A 19,764-nucleotide genomic window follows, 5' to 3' on the forward strand; every position below is an offset into this window, starting at 1 on the left:
GTTCTAAATAGTGTAACAATCTCACATTTACAATAATATGCATTTTCTGCACATTGAAATAAGAATCAGGCAAATCTCATATGTTTACATTTTAGTTATTTAGCAGACGCTCTTATCCAGAGCGATTTACAGGAGCAATTAGGTATACAAGTAGCTTTCAGATATGAATACAGATATAATCACTGTACATTTTTGCCTTCCTGGCTCCTTTCTAGAGAGCGTTATACTGAATTGAAAAGCTGTAGATATGCATTTATTGAATAGTGATTTATATGCATTAATGAGCACTACATTCCGTTTTATTTATGAATATGGAGGTGGGACTACTGGATCAAAATGAACACAGTGTGGAGGACTTTTATTTTGAAAGGTACGCTGACTAGTACGTGATGACGTGTTCCGTCAGAAACAACTGTCACCCAGTCAACGACACAGCTTTGGACGGAGTCTACTAGCAAGCTTTCTTACAACTCAGAGGTATCTTACCTGGTTTATACTGTCTAAAATACGTTGTTCGATAATGTTATTACCTGGCTATATTCGTTGCGTTATTTGTTGATGACCCACGTTTGCACCTCTGCTACTAGATAGCGGCGTTACGGTAGCTAACGTTACCTGTTAGCAACAATAACCTTGAACTTGTAAGGGCGCCTTGTCATGATGAGGCAAAAAAACAGTCGCTAACTAACGTTCTTAACATCGTTATTATTAGCTAACGTTGCACGCTCGTAATCTTTAAAACGCCTAGCTTCCACTCGTAGAACAGCTAGCTACATTTTACATTTTAGTCATTTAGCAGACGCTCTTATCCAGAGCGACTTACAGTTAGTGAGTGCATACATTTTTCATACTGGCCCCCCGTGGGAATCGAACCCACAACCCAGGCGTTGCAAGCGTCATGCTCTACCATCTGAGCTACAGGAGGGCGTCGTTAGATGACTGTAAGTCGCTTTGGATAAAAGCGTCTGCTAAATGGCATATTATTATTATGTTTTTTTTGCCCTCCCGCGTCACTTTATAGACTAGATCTTGGCTAAACATAGAATCTCTCTGTGACCGCTGATAATTTAAGAACAAAGTTGACTACAAATACACTTCATGGCCAAAAGTATGTGGACACCTGGTCGTCAAACATCTCATTCCAAAATCATGGCCATTAATATGGAGTTGGTCCCCCCCTTTGCTGCTATAACAGCTTCCACTCTCCTGGGAAGGCTTTCCACTAGATGTTGGAACATTGCTGCAGGGACTTGCTTCCTTTCAGCCACAAGATCACTGGTGTTGGGCGATTAGGCCTGGCGCACAGTATAGAGATATTTTATAAGGCAAATGTTGGGAAGTGCTAAAAGGTAAAATATTGTAAACATGGTTGATACTTTGTAATCCAGATGCATGCTCAAATAAGGAATATAGCCAATGTAGTGTGTAGCCATGCCTTAATGTATGTATGTGTATTATTTTAAAGAAAGGGCCTGCCACCAATATAATGAGATAAGGGAAAGAGGCCTCATATGGAAAAGCGCCCATGGCCTATTGGAGTAAACCACATGTGACATCTGGACGTTGAAAGATAAGGGTAGAGTGGCACTAAAATAAGTTAATCATTTGCCCTAAGGGGAGTAACTGTATATGCTATGTAAGCATGATTGTGTATTTGTATAAAAAGAGATCTTTGAGCCAAGGAGAGCAGGTGTTCCATGGAGCTGCTCGCCTTTGTTACGCAAATAATAACGTCACATTTTTGGATTCACAAGCTCCAGTTTCTTGAGAGATATTTTTGAGTTGACTACTTTTGAGTCAGATATTTCTACGACAGCAGTCGGTGTTCCAATTCATACCAAAGGTGTTCGATGGGGTTGAGGTCAGGGCTCTGTGCAGGCCAGTCAAGTTCTTCCACACCGATCTCAACAAACCATTTCTGTATGGACATCGCTTTGTGCACCGGGGGCATTGTCATGCTGAAACATGAAAGGGCCTTCCCCAAACTGTTGCCACAAAGTTGGAAGCACAGAATCGTCTAGAATGTCATTGTATGCTGTAGCATTAAGATTTCCCTTCACTGGAACTAAGGGGCCTAGCCCGAACCATGAAAACCAGCCCCAGACCACTATTCCTCCTCCAGCAAACTTTACAGTTGGCACTATGCATTGGGGCAGGTAGCGTTCTCCTGGCATCCGCCAAACCCAGATTCGTCCGTTGGACTGCAAGATGGTGAAGCGGGATTCATCACTCCAGAGAATGCGTTTCCACTGCTCCAGAGTCCAATGGCGGCGAGCTTTACACCACTCCAGCCGTTGCTTGGCATTGCGCATGGTGATCTTAGGCCTGTGTGCAGCTACTCGGCCATGGAAACCCATTTCATGAAGCTCCCGACAAACAGTTATTGTGTTGACGTTGCTTCCAGAGGCAGTTTGGAACTCGGTAGTGAGTGTTGCAACCGAGGACAGACAATTTTTAGGCGCTACGCGCTTCAGCACTCAGCGGTCCCGTTCTGTGAGCTTGTGTGGCCGACCACTTCGTGGCTGAGCCGTTGTTGCTCCTAGACGTTTCCGCTTCACAATAACAGCACTTAGAGTTGACCGGGGCAGCTCTAGCAGGGCAGACATTTGACCAACTGACTTGTTGGAAAGGTGGCATCTTTTGACAGTGCCACGTTGAAAGTCACTGAGCTCTTCAGTACGGGCCATTCTACTGCCAATGTTTGTCTATGGAGATTGCATGGCTGTGTGCTTGATTTTATACACCTGTCAGCAACGGGTGTGGCTGAATCCACTCATTTGAAGGGGTGTCCACATACCTTTTGTATGTCTTTGCAATTGATACAAATAAGCGACGTATAAAGATATGATTCAAATGAAAACCGAGATGGCTGCATTAAAATACAATAAACTGCAGGCTAATAGGCCTATTTCAATCATATTAAAATACATTTAATGTTCAATCAATTGAGTTCTGTTTTGCTACAGGCTACTGACTGTCTGTCATTTGTCTCAATTTATTTTAGTGATGTGTAGCCCAACGTGCACAATGATGTGCCAAATCGGTGATTTAGTGCATTTCTATTGGGTTAAGGATTAGAACAAGCCGCCTCAATATTTGTCATCAGTACTGTGAAATAAATCTAATGTTAAGGTAAAGATTTTAATGGAGAAAGCTGATCTGAGAGCAGCGCTCCCTTCCTTTCAACCCTAACAGTATGGACACATGCTCCAACGGTGCACTTAGTGACCGTTCTCTCTGCGTGGTGTTTTGGGAAACGCATGTTGCATCTTCGGCCGTTGTAGGAAAGATGCTTTGTTAAAACACTTGTGAGCCTAAGTTCCATTGCTATGGGGAAATAAGGCCCTGATCTAGCCAGTTAATTGGCAATGGGGATGACTTGCACTTGATTATTAGCAGTTGTGTTGTTCACTCTTCCTCTGTGTGCACTGTGCAGAACATGTTGTCCAAGGCACCAAGCTAAAGACTAAACATCTGTCTGCCTGACTCTGTCTCTCTTTCCAGAACCATGACATCCCAGGTGCGACAGAACTTCCACCAGGACTGTGAGGCTGCAATCAACAGGCAGATCAACCTGGAACTGTATGCCTCTTATGTATACCTGTCTATGGTAAGACCAATAGTTGGCCACCAGCTACACCGTTACCTGTCTATGGTACGACCAATAGTTGGCCACCAGCTGGACCGTTACCTGTCTATGGTAAGACCAATAGTTGGCCACCAGCTACACCGTTACCTGTCTATGGTAAGACCAATAGTTGGCCACCAGCTACACCGTTACCTGTCTATGGTAAGACCAATAGTTGGCCACCAGCTACACCGTTACCTGTCTATGGTACGACCAATAGTTGGCCACCAGCTGGACCGTTACCTGTCTATGGTAAGACCAATAGTTGGCCACCAGCTGGACCGTTACCTGTCTATGGTAAGACCAATAGTTGGCCACCAGCTGGACCGTTACCTGTCTATGGTACGACCAATAGTTGGCCACCAGTTGGACCGTTACCTGTCTATGGTACGACCAATAGTTGGCCACCAGCTGGACCGTTACCTGTCTATGGTACGACCAATAGTTGGCCACCAGTTGGACCGTTACCTGTCTATGGTACGACCAATAGTTGGCCACCAGCTGGACCGTTACCTGTCTATGGTACGACCAATAGTTGGCCACCAGCTGGACCGTTACCTGTCTATGGTACGACCAATAGTTGGCCACCAGCTGGACCGTTACCTGTCTATGGTACGACCAATAGTTGGCCACCAAATGGACCGTTACCTGTCTATGGTACGACCAATAGTTGGCCACCAGCTGGACCGTTACCTGTCTATGGTAAGACCAATAGTTGGCCACCAGCTGGACCGTTACCTGTCTATGGTACGACCAATAGTTGGCCACCAGCTGGACCGTTACCTGTCTATGGTACGACCAATAGTTGGCCGCCAGCTGGACCGTTACCTGTCTATGGTACGACCAATAGTTGGCCACCAGCTGGACCGTTACCTGTCTATGGTAAGACCAATAGTTGGCCACCAGCTGGACCGTTACCTGTCTATGGTACGACCAATAGTTGGCCACCAGCTGGACCGTTACCTGTCTATGGTAAGACCAATAGTTGGCCACCAGCTGGACCGTTACCTGTCTATGGTAAGACCAATAGTTGGCCACCAGCTGGACCGTTACCTGTCTATGGTACGACCAATAGTTGGCCACCAGCTGGACCGTTACCTGTCTATGGTAAGACCAATAGTTGGCCACCAGCTGGACCGTTACCTGTCTATGGTAAGACCAATAGATGGCCACCAGCTGGACCGTTACCTGTCTATGGTACGACCAATAGTTGGCCACCAGCTGGACCGTTACCTGTCTATGGTACGACCAATAGTTGGCCACCAGCTGGACCGTTACCTGTCTATGGTACGACCAATAGTTGGCCACCAGCTGGACCGTTACCTGTCTATGGTACGACCAATAGTTGGCCACCAGCTGGACCGTTACCTGTCTATGGTACGACCAATAGTTGGCCACCAGCTGGACCGTTACCTGTCTATGGTAAGACCAATAGTTGGCCACCAGCTGGACCGTTACCTGTCTATGGTACGACCAATAGTTGGCCACCAGCTGGACCGTTACCTGTCTATGGTACGACCAATAGTTGGCCACCAGCTGGACCGTTACCTGTCTATGGTACGACCAATAGTTGGCCACCAGCTGGACCGTTACCTGTCTATGGTACGACCAATAGTTGGCCACCAGCTGGACCGTTACCTGTCTATGGTACGACCAATAGTTGGCCACCAGCTGGACCGTTACCTGTCTATGGTAAGACCAATAGTTGGCCACCAGCTGGACCGTTACCTGTCTATGGTACGACCAATAGTTGGCCACCAGTTGGACCGTTACCTGTCTATGGTAAGACCAATAGTTGGCCACCAGCTGGACCGTTACCTGTCTATGGTACGACCAATAGTTGGCCACCAGCTGGACCGTTACCTGTCTATGGTACGACCAATAGTTGGCCACCAGCTGGACCGTTACCTGTCTATGGTACGACCAATAGTTGGCCACCAGCTGGACCGTTACCTGTCTATGGTACGACCAATAGTTGGCCACCAGCTGGACCGTTACCTGTCTATGGTAAGACCAATAGTTGGCCACCAGCTGGACCGTTACCTGTCTATGGTAAGACCAATAGTTGGCCACCAGCTGGACCGTTACCTGTCTATGGTACGACCAATAGTTGGCCACCAGCTGGACCGTTACCTGTCTATGGTACGACCAATAGTTGGCCACCAGCTGGACCGTTACCTGTCTATGGTACGACCAATAGTTGGCCACCAGCTGGACCGTTACCTGTCTATGGTACGACCAATAGTTGGCCACCAGCTGGACCGTTACCTGTCTATGGTACGACCAATAGTTGGCCACCAGCTGGACCGTTACCTGTCTATGGTACGACCAATAGTTGGCCACCAGCTGGACCGTTACCTGTCTATGGTAAGACCAATAGTTGGCCACCAGCTGGACCGTTACCTGTCTATGGTACGACCAATAGTTGGCCACCAGCTGGACCGTTACCTGTCTATGGTACGACCAATAGTTGGCCACCAGCTGGACCGTTACCTGTCTATGGTAAGACCAATAGTTGGCCACCAGCTGGACCGTTACCTGTCTATGGTACGACCAATAGTTGGCCGCCAGCTGGACCGTTACCTGTCTATGGTACGACCAATAGTTGGCCGCCAGCTGGACCGTTACCTGTCTATGGTAAGACCAATAGTTGGCCACCAGCTGGACCGTTACCTGTCTATGGTAAGACCAATAGTTGGCCACCAGCTGGACCGTTACCTGTCTATGGTACGACCAATAGTTGGCCACCAGCTGGACCGTTACCTGTCTATGGTACGACCAATAGTTGGCCACCAGCTGGACCGTTACCTGTCTATGGTAAGACCAATAGTTGGCCACCAGCTGGACCGTTACCTGTCTATGGTACGACCAATAGTTGGCCACCAGCTGGACCGTTACCTGTCTATGGTACGACCAATAGTTGGCCACCAGCTGGACCGTTACCTGTCTATGGTACGACCAATAGTTGGCCACCAGCTGGACCGTTACCTGTCTATGGTACGACCAATAGTTGGCCACCAGCTGGACCGTTACCTGTCTATGGTAAGACCAATAGTTGGCCACCAGCTGGACCGTTACCTGTCTATGGTACGACCAATAGTTGGCCACCAGCTGGACCGTTACCTGTCTATGGTAAGACCAATAGTTGGCCACCAGCTGGACCGTTACCTGTCTATGGTACGACCAATAGTTGGCCACCAGCTGGACCGTTACCTGTCTATGGTAAGACCAATAGTTGGCCACCAGCTGGACCGTTACCTGTCTATGGTAAGACCAATAGTTGGCCACCAGCTGGACCGTTACCTGTCTATGGTACGACCAATAGTTGGCCACCAGCTGGACCGTTACCTGTCTATGGTACGACCAATAGTTGGCCACCAGCTGGACCGTTACCTGTCTATGGTACGACCAATAGTTGGCCACCAGCTGGACCGTTACCTGTCTATGGTACGACCAATAGTTGGCCACCAGCTGGACCGTTACCTGTCTATGGTAAGACCAATAGTTGGCCACCAGCTGGACCGTTACCTGTCTATGGTACGACCAATAGTTGGCCACCAGCTGGACCGTTACCTGTCTATGGTAAGACCAATAGTTGGCCACCAGCTGGACCGTTACCTGTCTATGGTACGACCAATAGTTTGCCACCAGCTGGACCGTTACCTGTCTATGGTAAGACCAATAGTTGGCCACCAGCTGGACCGTTACCTGTCTATGGTAAGACCAATAGTTGGCCACCAGCTGGACCGTTACCTGTCTATGGTACGACCAATAGTTGGCCACCAGCTGGACCGTTACCTGTCTATGGTACGACCAATAGTTGGCCACCAGCTGGACCGTTACCTGTCTATGGTACGACCAATAGTTGGCCACCAGCTGGACCGTTACCTGTCTATGGTAAGACCAATAGTTGGCCACCAGTTGGACCGTTACCTGTCTATGGTACGACCAATAGTTGGCCGCCAGCTGGACCGTTACCTGTCTATGGTAAGACCAATAGTTGGCCACCAGCTGGACCGTTACCTGTCTATGGTACGACCAATAGTTGGCCACCAGCTGGACCGTTACCTGTCTATGGTAAGACCAATAGTTGGCCACCAGCTGGACCGTTACCTGTCTATGGTACGACCAATAGTTGGCCACCAGCTGGACCGTTACCTGTCTATGGTAAGACCAATAGTTGGCCACCAGCTGGACCGTTACCTGTCTATGGTAAAACATATAGAGCTGTATGTCTCTCATAATTAATATATTTACAGTACCAGTCAAAAGTTTTAGAACACCTACTCATTCAAGGGTTTTTCTTTATTTTTGCTATTTTCTACATTGTAGAATAATAATAATAATAATAATAATAATAATAATAGTTAAGACATCAACACTATGAAATATCACATATGGAATCATGTAGTAACCAAAAAAGTGTTAAACAAATCAAAATATATTTTATATTTGAGATTCTTCAAATAGCCACCCTTTGCCTTGATGACAGCTTTGCACACTCTTGGCATTCTCTCAACCAGCTTCATGAGGTAGTCACCTGGAATGCGTTTCAATTAACAGGTGTGCCTTCTTAAAAGTTAATTTTTGGAATTTCTTTCCTTCTTAATGCGTTTGAGCCAATCAGTTGTGTTTTGATAAGGTAGGTGTGGTATACAGAAGATAGCCCTATTTGGTAAAGGACCGAGTCCATATTATGGAAAGAACAGCTCAAATAAGCAAAGAGAAACGACAGTCCATCATTACTTTAAGAGATGAAGGTCAGTCAATACGGAAAATGTGAAGAACTTTGAACATTTCTTCAAGTGCAGTCGCAAAGACCATCAAGCGCTATGATGAAACTGGCTCTCATGAGGACTGCCACAGGAATGGAAGACCCAGAGTTACCTCTGCTGCAGAGGATAAGTTCATTAGAGTTACCAGCCTCAGAAATTGCAGCCCAAATAAATGCTTCACAGAGTTCAAGTAACAGACACATCTCAACATCAACTGTTCAGAGGAGACTGTGTGAATCAGGCCTTCATGGTCAAATTGCTGCAAAGAAACCAATACTAAGGGACACCAATAAGAAGAAGAGACCTGCTTGGACTGAGCTACACGGGGCCTGGAGAGTGATTGAGTGCTGCATCAGATGACCTGGTCTCCACAATCTCCCGACCTCAACCAAATTGAGATGGTTTGGGATGAGTCGGACCGCAGAGTGAAGGAAAAGCAGCCAACAAGTGCTCAGCATATGTGGGAACTCCTTCAATACTGTTGGAAAAGCATTCCAGGTGAAGCTGGTTGAGAGAATGCCAAGAGTGTGCAAAGCTGTCATCAAGGCAAAGGGTGGCTATTTGAAGAATCTCAAATAGAAAATATATTTTGATTTTTTTAGCACTTTTTTGGTTACTACATGATTCCATATGTGTTATTTCATAGTTTTGATGTCTTCACTATTATTCTACAATGTAGAAAATAGTAAAAAATAAAGAAAACCCCTTGAATGAGTAGGTGTCCAAACTTTTGACTGGTAGTGTATGTCTGTGTTATGTAAACACAGTGAATATTGCTATGCATAATAATAATAATAATAATAATAATATGCCATTTAGCAGACGCTTTTATCCAAAGCGACTTAGTCATGTGTCCATATATTTTTACGTATGGGGTGGTCCCGGGGAAGGCATTGCTGTGTCTTCCCTGTACCTGAATAGAGCCAAGAGAGGATGGGTTCAATTTGGGATGGGGATCCCAAGTCGAATGAGGAATTGGATCAATTCTCATGTTCGGTCTTTAACTCATCTCTCCCTGTGCTAGAGATTCAAAGGAATTTAGACAGAGCTATTTCTAATAACTATCTAGTTGTAGAGAACATTTCATACAGGCTCAACGTTCTGCAGGATGACCCGTTAGTGACACCTCCACCTTTCTCTTGTACGTGTTTCTAGGGGTACTACTTTGACAGAGACGACAAATCCCTGCCCAACTTTTCCAAGTTCTTCCTGACTCAGTCCAAGGAGGAGAAGGAGCATGCTGAGAAACTGATGAGTAAACAGAACCAGAGAGGAGGACGTATCTTCCTCCAGGACATCAGGGTATAACACACACACACAGAACCAGAGAGGAGGACGTATCTTCCTCCAGGATATCAGAGTATAACACACACACAGAACCAGAGAGGAGGACGTATCTTCCTCCAGGATATCAGGGTATAACACACACACAGAACCAGAGAGGAGGATGTATCTTCCTCCAGGACATCAGGGTATAACACACACACACAGAGAACCAGAGAGGAGGACGTATCTTCCTCCAGGATATCAGGGTATAACACACACACAGAACCAGAGAGGAGGACGTATCTTCCTCCAGGATATCAGGGTATAACACACACACAGAACCAGAGAGGAGGACGTATCTTCCTCCAGGATATCAGGGTATAACACACACACAGAACCAGAGAGGAGGATGTATCTTCCTCCAGGACATCAGGGTATAACACACACACAGAACCAGAGAGGAGGATGTATCTTCCTCCAGGATATCAGGGTATAACACACACACACAGAACCAGAGAGGAGGACGTATCTTCCTCCAGGATATCAGAGTATAACACACACACAGTACCAGAGAGGAGGACGTATCTTCCTCCAGGATATCAGGGTATAACACACACACACAGTACCAGAGAGGAGGACGTATCTTCCTCCAGGACATCAGGGTATAACACACACACACAGAACCAGAGAGGAGGACGTATCTTCCTCCAGGACATCAGGGTATAACACACACACACAGTACCAGAGAAGAGGACGTATCTTCCTCCAGGATATCAGGGTATAACACACACACACAGAACCAGAGAGGAGGACGTATCTTCCTCCAGGACATCAGGGTATAACACACACACACACAGAACCAGAGAGGAGGACATATTTTCCTCCAGGATATCAGGGTATAACACACAGAACCAGAGAGGAGGACGTATCTTCCTCCAGGACATCAGGGTATAACACACACACACAGAACCAGAGAGGAGGACGTATCTTCCTCCAGGACATCAGGGTATAACACACACTCACAGTACCAGAGAGGAGGACGTATCTTCCTCCAGGACATCAGGGTATAACACACACACACAGAACCAGAGAGGAGGACGTATTTTCCTCCAGGATATCAGGGTATAACACACACACACAGAACCAGAGAGGAGGACGTATCTTCCTCCAGGATATCAGGGTATAACACACACACACAGTACCAGAGAGGAGGACGTATCTTCCTCCAGGACATCAGGGTATAACACACACACACAGTACCAGAGAGGAGGACGTATCTTCCTCCAGGATATCAGGGTATAACACACACACACAGAACCAGAGAGGAGGACGTATCTTCCTCCAGGATATCAGGGTATAACACACACACACAGAACCAGAGAGGAGGACGTATCTTCCTCCAGGATATCAGGGTATAACACACACACACAGTATCAGAGAGGAGGACGTATCTTCCTCCAGGACATCAGGGTATAACACACACACACACACAGAACCAGAGAGGAGGACGTATCTTCCTCCAGGATATCAGGGTATAACACACACACACACAGAACCAGAGAGGAGGACGTATCTTCCTCCAGGACATCAGGGTATAACACACACACACACACAGAACCAGAGAGGAGGACGTATCTTCCTCCAGGATATCAGGGTATAACACACACACACAGTACCAGAGAGGAGGACGTATCTTCCTCCAGGACATCAGTGTATAACACACACACACAGAACCAGAGAGGAGGACGTATCTTCCTCCAGGATATCAGGGTATAACACACAGTACCAGAGAGGAGGACGTATCTTCCTCCAGGATATCAGGGTATAACACACACACACAGTACCAGAGAGGAGGACGTATCTTCCTCCAGGACATCAGGGTATAACACACACACACAGAACCAGAGAGGAGGACGTATCTTCCTCCAGGACATCAGGGTATAACACACACACACAGAGAACCAGAGAGGAGGACGTATCTTCCTCCAGGATATCAGGGTATAACACACACACAGAACCAGAGAGGAGGACGTATCTTCCTCCAGGATATCAGGGTATAACACACACACAGAACCAGAGAGGAGGACGTATCTTCCTCCAGGATATCAGGGTATAACACACACACAGAACCAGAGAGGAGGATGTATCTTCCTCCAGGACATCAGGGTATAACACACACACAGAACCAGAGAGGAGGATGTATCTTCCTCCAGGATATCAGGGTATAACACACACACACAGAACCAGAGAGGAGGACGTATCTTCCTCCAGGACATCAGGGTATAACACACACACACAGAACCAGAGAGGAGGACGTATTTTCCTCCAGGATATCAGGGTATAACACACACACACAGAACCAGAGAGGATGACGTATCTTCCTCCAGGATATCAGGGTATAACACACACACACAGTACCAGAGAGGAGGACGTATCTTCCTCCAGGACATCAGGGTATAACACACACACACAGTACCAGAGAGGAGGACGTATCTTCCTCCAGGATATCAGGGTATAACACACACACACAGAACCAGAGAGGAGGACGTATCTTCCTCCAGGACATCAGGGTATAACACACACACACAGAACCAGAGAGGAGGACGTATCTTCCTCCAGGACATCAGGGTATAACACACACACACAGTACCAGAGAAGAGGACGTATCTTCCTCCAGGATATCAGGGTATAACACACACACACAGAACCAGAGAGGAGGACGTATCTTCCTCCAGGACATCAGGGTATAACACACACACACACAGAACCAGAGAGGAGGACATATTTTCCTCCAGGATATCAGGGTATAACACACAGAACCAGAGAGGAGGACGTATCTTCCTCCAGGACATCAGGGTATAACACACACACACAGAACCAGAGAGGAGGACGTATCTTCCTCCAGGACATCAGGGTATAACACACACTCACAGTACCAGAGAGGAGGACGTATCTTCCTCCAGGACATCAGGGTATAACACACACACACAGAACCAGAGAGGAGGACGTATTTTCCTCCAGGATATCAGGGTATAACACACACACACAGAACCAGAGAGGAGGACGTATCTTCCTCCAGGATATCAGGGTATAACACACACACACAGTACCAGAGAGGAGGACGTATCTTCCTCCAGGACATCAGGGTATAACACACACACACAGTACCAGAGAGGAGGACGTATCTTCCTCCAGGATATCAGGGTATAACACACACACACAGAACCAGAGAGGAGGACGTATCTTCCTCCAGGATATCAGGGTATAACACACACACACAGAACCAGAGAGGAGGACGTATCTTCCTCCAGGATATCAGGGTATAACACACACACACAGTATCAGAGAGGAGGACGTATCTTCCTCCAGGACATCAGGGTATAACACACACACACACACAGAACCAGAGAGGAGGACGTATCTTCCTCCAGGATATCAGGGTATAACACACACACACACAGAACCAGAGAGGAGGACGTATCTTCCTCCAGGACATCAGGGTATAACACACACACACACACAGAACCAGAGAGGAGGACGTATCTTCCTCCAGGATATCAGGGTATAACACACACACACAGTACCAGAGAGGAGGACGTATCTTCCTCCAGGACATCAGTGTATAACACACACACACAGAACCAGAGAGGAGGACGTATCTTCCTCCAGGATATCAGGGTATAACACACAGTACCAGAGAGGAGGACGTATCTTCCTCCAGGATATCAGGGTATAACACACACACACAGTACCAGAGAGGAGGACGTATCTTCCTCCAGGACATCAGGGTATAACACACACACACAGAACCAGAGAGGAGGACGTATCTTCCTCCAGGACATCAGGGTATAACACACACACACAGAGAACCAGAGAGGAGGACGTATCTTCCTCCAGGATATCAGGGTATAACACACACACAGAACCAGAGAGGAGGACGTATCTTCCTCCAGGACATCAGGGTATAACACACACACACAGAACCAGAGAGGAGGACGTATTTTCCTCCAGGATATCAGGGTATAACACACACACACAGAACCAGAGAGGATGACGTATCTTCCTCCAGGATATCAGGGTATAACACACACACACAGTACCAGAGAGGAGGACGTATCTTCCTCCAGGACATCAGGGTATAACACACACACACAGTACCAGAGAGGAGGACGTATCTTCCTCCAGGATATCAGGGTATAACACACACACACAGAACCAGAGAGGAGGACGTATTTTCCTCCAGGATATCAGGGTATAACACACACACACAGAACCAGAGAGGAGGACGTATCTTCCTCCAGGACATCAGTGTATAACACACACACACAGAACCAGAGAGGAGGACGTATCTTCCTCCAGGATATCAGGGTATAACACACAGTACCAGAGAGGAGGACGTATCTTCCTCCAGGATATCAGGGTATAACACACACACACAGTACCAGAGAGGAGGACGTATCTTCCTCCAGGACATCAGGGTATAACACACACACACAGAACCAGAGAGGAGGACGTATCTTCCTCCAGGACATCAGGGTATAACACACACATGGGCATGGGCAAGTTGCAGCGGAGGGTGCAGAGCTGGTGGCCGGGGTAGGGGTAGCCAGGTGGAAAGCATGGCCAGCCGTAGCAAAATGCTTATTGAAATTCTCGATTATCGTAGATTTATCAGTGGTGACAGTGTTTCCTAGCCTCAGTGCAGTGGGCAGCTGGGAGGAAGTGCTCTTATTCTCTATGGACTTTACAGTGTCCCAGAACTTTTTGGAGTTAGTGCTACAGGATGCACATTTCTGTTTGAAAAAGCTAGCCTTTGCTTTCCTAACTGATTGTGTATATTGGTTCCTGACTTCCCTGAAAAGTTGCATATCGCGGGGGCTGTTCGATGCTAATGCAGTATGCCACAGGATGTTTTTGTGCTGGTCAAGGGCAGTCAAGTCTGGGGTGAACCAGGGGCTATATCTGTTCTTAGTTCTGAATTTTTTGAATGGGGCATGCTTATTTAAGATTTACATTTACATTTACGTCATTTAGCAGACGCTCTTATCCAGAGCGACTTACAGTTAGCACATACATTATTTTATCGAACCCACAACCCTGGCGTTGCAAACGCCATGCTCTACCAACTGAGCTACATCCCCTGCCGGCCATTCCCTCCCCTACCCTGGACGACGCTGGGCCAATTGTGCGCCGCCCCATGGGTCTCCCGGTCGCGGCCGGCTACGACAGAGCCTGGATTCGAACCAGGATCTCTAGTGGCACAGCTAGCACTGCGATGCAGTGCCTTAGACCACTGCGCCACTCGGGAGAGGAAAGCACTTTTGAAGAACATCCAGGCATCCTCTACTGACGGAATGAGGTCAATATCCATCCAGGATACCCAGGCCAGGTCAATTAGAAAGGCCTGCTCGCTAAAGTGTTTTAGGGAGCGTTTGACAGTGATGAGGGGTGGGCGTTTGACCGCGGACCCATTACGGACGCAGGCAATGAGGCAGCGATCGCTGAGATCCTGGTTGAAGACAGCGGAGGTGTATTTAGAGGATAAATTAGTCAGGATGATATCTATGTTTACGGATTTAGGGTTGTACCTGGTAGGTTCCTTGATAATTTGTGTGAGATTGAGGGCATCTAGTTTAGATTGTAGGACGGCCGGGGTGTTAAGCATATATCAGTTTAGGTCACCAAGCAGTACAAACTCTGAGGATAGATGGGGGGCAAGCAATTCACATATGGTGTCCAGGGCACAGCTGGGGGCTGAGGGGGGTCTGTAGCAAGCGGCAACAGTGAGAGACTTATTTCTGGAAAGGTGGATTTTTAGAAGTAGAAGCTCAAACTGTTTGGGCACAGACCTGGATAGTAGATTGCAACTCTGCCCCCTTTGGCAGTTCTATCAAGACGGAAAATGTTGTAGTTCGGGATGGAAATTTCTGAATTTTTGGTGGCCTTCCTAAGCCAGGATTCAGACACTGCTTGAACATCACGGTTGGCAGAGTGTGCTAACGCAGTGAATTACTCAAACTTGGGGAGGAGACTTCTGATGTTAACATGCAAGAAACCAAGGCTTTTACGGTTACAGAAGTCAACAAATGATAGCGCCTGGGGAGTAGGAGTGATACTGGGAGCTACAGGGCCTGGGTTAACCTCTACATCACCAGAGGAACAGAGGAGGAGTAGAATAAGGATACAGCTAAAGGCTTGAAGAACTGGTCTTCTAGTGCGTTGGGTACAGAGAATAAAAGGGGCAGATTTCCGGGCGTTGTAGAATAGATTCAGAGCATTATGTACAGACAAGGATATGGAAGGATATGAGTACAGTGGAGGTACACCTAAGCATTGGGTAACGATGAAAGAGATAGCGTCACTGGAGGCACCGATTGAGCCGGTATCCGCGTGTGTGGGGGGGTGGGACAAAGGAGCTATCTGAGGCAGGTTGAGCGGGACTGGGGGCTCTACAGTGAAATAGTATAATAAGAACTAACTGGAACAGCAATAGGCTAGGCATATTGACATGGAAGAGAGGCATAATGCAATCACAGGTGTTATTTGAGAGGGCTAAGACAACAACTGGTAATGGCGACGAAAGTTTGGGCTGAGGCTAAACAGATAAACAGGATGGGGTACCGTGTAAAGGAACAGTCCAGCAGGCATTAGCTGTGTAGCTGAGTGATCATAAGGTCCAGTGAACAGCACTAAGTAAATCCGGGAGCAGATCGTAGGCTGCTAAATCACAGGCGAGCAGGAGGCACGACTGTTGATTGCGCGTGCTAGCGGGCCCGGGGCTAGCAGATGGATCTTCGTGGTCGTCGCAACGGGAAGCCTGTTGAAACCACATCAGGCGATTACGTCGGCAGACCAGTCGTGATGGATCGGCGGGGCTCCGTGTTGACACTAGGAGGTCCCGTCCGGTTGACAGAGAGGTGGATAGCCGGGAGATGGGCCTGGCTCGAGGCTAGCTCAAGGCTAACTGGTGCTAGCTTTGGGACAAGTGGTGAGTTAGTGGTGATTTAGCCAACAACAACATCCATTCGGTTGCAGCTAGCTAGTTGCGATGATCCGGTGTTAAGGTCCAGTGATTCAGTGATTCCAGCAGAAAATCCAAAATGCTCTGGGTCGATAACACGCTGTGCAGACTGGCCGATAATTGTCCAAGCTAGAGCTGGCTGGTAGGTAGTGCAGGCCACGGAGAGTGGTGAAGACCGCTAACGGTGGCTAATAGCAAGTAGCTAGTTAGCTGGCTAGCTGGCTAGCTGGCTAGTTTCAGCCGTGGGTTCTTGATAAAAGGTATGAAGAAATAATAGAATCCGTTCCACATTGGGTGAGGCGGGTTGCAGGAAAGTATATTTAGTTAAAGGATGGAAAGTGAGAGAGAAATATATACGAAAAAAGACAACAACAACAAAAAAAACTGGCTATTTACATGAGGACACAACATAATACACGACCGCACTGCTATGCCATCGTGGATTTAGTTCATTCACCCTCTCAATGAACAGAAAACAACAGACTAATGTTTCATACAGTAACTCCAGATCTGGTTAGGGTTGTCTGGTCCAAAGAGCCCAGGACCAGACAACATTGATGGACAGGTACTGAAGTTATGTGCAGAGCAACTTAAGTGGCATTTTCCATCACATTTTCATGTTGTCACTCGAGCTGCAGTGGGTGCCTAACCTCTGGAAGCATGCGACTGTAGTTCCTGTGGCCAAAAGCAAATCCCCCCCCCCCCCCAAGGTGTTAAATGACTTCAGGCCAGTGGCACTGACATCCCTGGTAATGAAATCATTGGAGAAGCTAATCAAGAAAAATGATGTACAGAATGTACTGTCAGGTGGAGAACTCCCTGGACCCCCTGCAGTTTGCTTACATGGTCAAGGGGGGGGGGGGGGGGGGAGACAACACTCTAACCCTACTCAACCTCTACAAGCTCCGGGTCAAGAGGAGGGGGGGGGGTGGAAGACAACACTCTAACCTTACTCAACCTCTAAGCTCCTGGTCAAGAGGAGGGGGGGGGGGGTGGAAGACAACACTCTAACCCTACTCAACCTCTACAAGCTCCTGGAGGACCTAAAAACCCCACGCAAGGCTTCTGATTATTGACTTCTCATCAGCCTTCAGACTGATTCAATGACTGTTCCTTTTGACTGATCTAAGACTGATTCAATGACTGTTCCTTTTGACTGATCTAAGACTGATTCAATGACTGATCTAAGACTGATTCAATGACTGTTCCTTTTGACTGATCTAAGACTGATTCAATGACTGATCTAAGACTGCAACCGATCTCATTATTTATTTATCTTATGTGTATATCTGTTGTATGGTTGTCCCTGTTGTTAATGTTGTTTTTATTGTTGAACCCTGACTGCACAACACATTTCCTAATTGGGACAATAAAGAGATTGATTGATTGATTGGTTCAACATATTGCCACAATTTAATGGGCTCTGTCAGTTTGAGGCATATATATATATTCATAATTGTGATCAACTGTTTCTCTGTGTGTGTGTGTGTCAGAAACCCGACCGAGATGAGTGGGGCAGTGGGCTGGAGGCCCTAGAATGTGCTTTGCAGCTGGAGAAGAGTGTCAACCAGTCCCTGCTGGACCTGCACAAAGTAGCCACAGAACACAACGACCCTCACGTGAGTTACACACAGCTCAGCTCATAGGGACAGTTTCCCGGACACCAATTAAGCTTAGTCACAGACTAAAAAGCACTTTCAATTTTCATTGAAGATTTGTCTTGTGAGCATGCTTTTTTAGCAGGGTTGGGGTCAATTCCATTTCAATTAGTCAATTCAGAAAGTAAACGAAATTCAGATTCCACATTTTCCTCATTGAAGAGAATTGGAATTGAAATGTCAGTGTACTTCCTTAATTGACTGGAATTTAAATGGAACGGACTCCAACCCTGCTGTTTATAGCATTGAGCTTAATCTGGGTCAGGGGAAAAACCCATAGTGTCTGTTTTGGAGATTTGATCCTCTTCCTAATGACCGTAACAAAAAACCTTTCCTCAGATGTGTGACTTCATAGAGACCCACTATCTGGATGAGCAGGTCAAGTCTATCAAGGAGTTGAGTGACTGGGTCACCAACCTGCGTCACATGGGGGCCCCGCAGAACGGCATGGCGGAGTACCTCTTTGACAAACACACCCTGGGGAAGGAGTAGCGGCCAAACATCCCCTTATGCCAGGGGTCGTGTTCATTAGTGCACACCGTAGCAAAAAATACATTGAAACAGAAAACGGACATTTCTTATTGGATAAATTCAGATAGTAGTACCTCACAGTTTTCAGTCCGTTTTGTTTACGAATGAACACAACCCATTTTCCCGCCTGCTGGTCAGTTTAGCATGTTTGGTCTGTCCTTACGACTGGTAATCCCCTAGTGCTTAAAGAGCAAAATGACCAGAAGCCATTGCTCTATTTACATTACTGCTCTAGATTTACTGGCCGCCATTCTATGGTTTCACTACATTATTTTATTTTTTTGTCATTTAGCAGACGCTCTTATCCAGAGCGCCTTACAGTTAGTGAGTGCATACATTTTTCATACTGGTCCCCCGTGTGGGAATCGAACCCACAACCCTGGCGTTGCAAGCGCCATGCTCTACCAACTGAGCTACACGGGGACTGATGTCGTCTGTCTGTGCTATCACGCCAACTCCTTGTCATTCAGTTTGGCTTGACGAAGGCAGCAATGGAGTTTGCAAGAGCACAAACAGATCTGGGAACCAGGCTATATCTTCCCTCTGTTTACCTACATACAGTATGTGTCCGTTACAATTGACATGCGCTGCCAAAATAAAGACTTAACTGGTTCCTAGAAATGCCTCGTAGCTTGGTGGAGTTTAAAAGTGAGACTGGCAGCAGGACCACGTTATAACTCCGTTTTTTTCACTAATGCTTTTCATGTTTAATTTGTGAAGTCAATATCGAGTGATTGTAGGAAAGATGTTAAGTTGAATACCTTTTCCATTATATTATGTCCACACAGTTCATTAATTGGCATTTTAATGGTCTGTGTTTTATCTATGTATGATGATAAATATTTGAAACACTTTGTGTTGACTGTCTGTTTGAATATTAGACGG

At 47.0% G+C, this 19,764-nt stretch overlaps 1 protein-coding gene across 1 annotated transcript; it reads left to right on the forward strand.

Annotated features, from left to right (window-relative positions):
* Positions 1-365: 365 nt before the first annotated feature.
* LOC311134949 (ferritin, heavy subunit-like) lies at positions 366-19,492 on the forward strand. The gene is made up of 5 exons (XM_084168722.1): positions 366-477; positions 3,505-3,610; positions 9,559-9,705; positions 18,184-18,309; positions 18,688-19,492. Exons 2-5 carry the CDS (start codon positions 3,509-3,511, stop codon positions 18,838-18,840), a joined length of 528 nt encoding a protein of 175 aa, XP_084024848.1. The 5' UTR covers positions 366-477; positions 3,505-3,508; the 3' UTR covers positions 18,841-19,492.
* Positions 19,493-19,764: the final 272 nt, after the last annotated feature.

This window comes from Coregonus lavaretus (assembly GCF_964263955.1).
Source record: "Coregonus lavaretus genome assembly, chromosome: 9".
NCBI lineage: Eukaryota > Metazoa > Chordata > Actinopteri > Salmoniformes > Salmonidae > Coregonus > Coregonus lavaretus.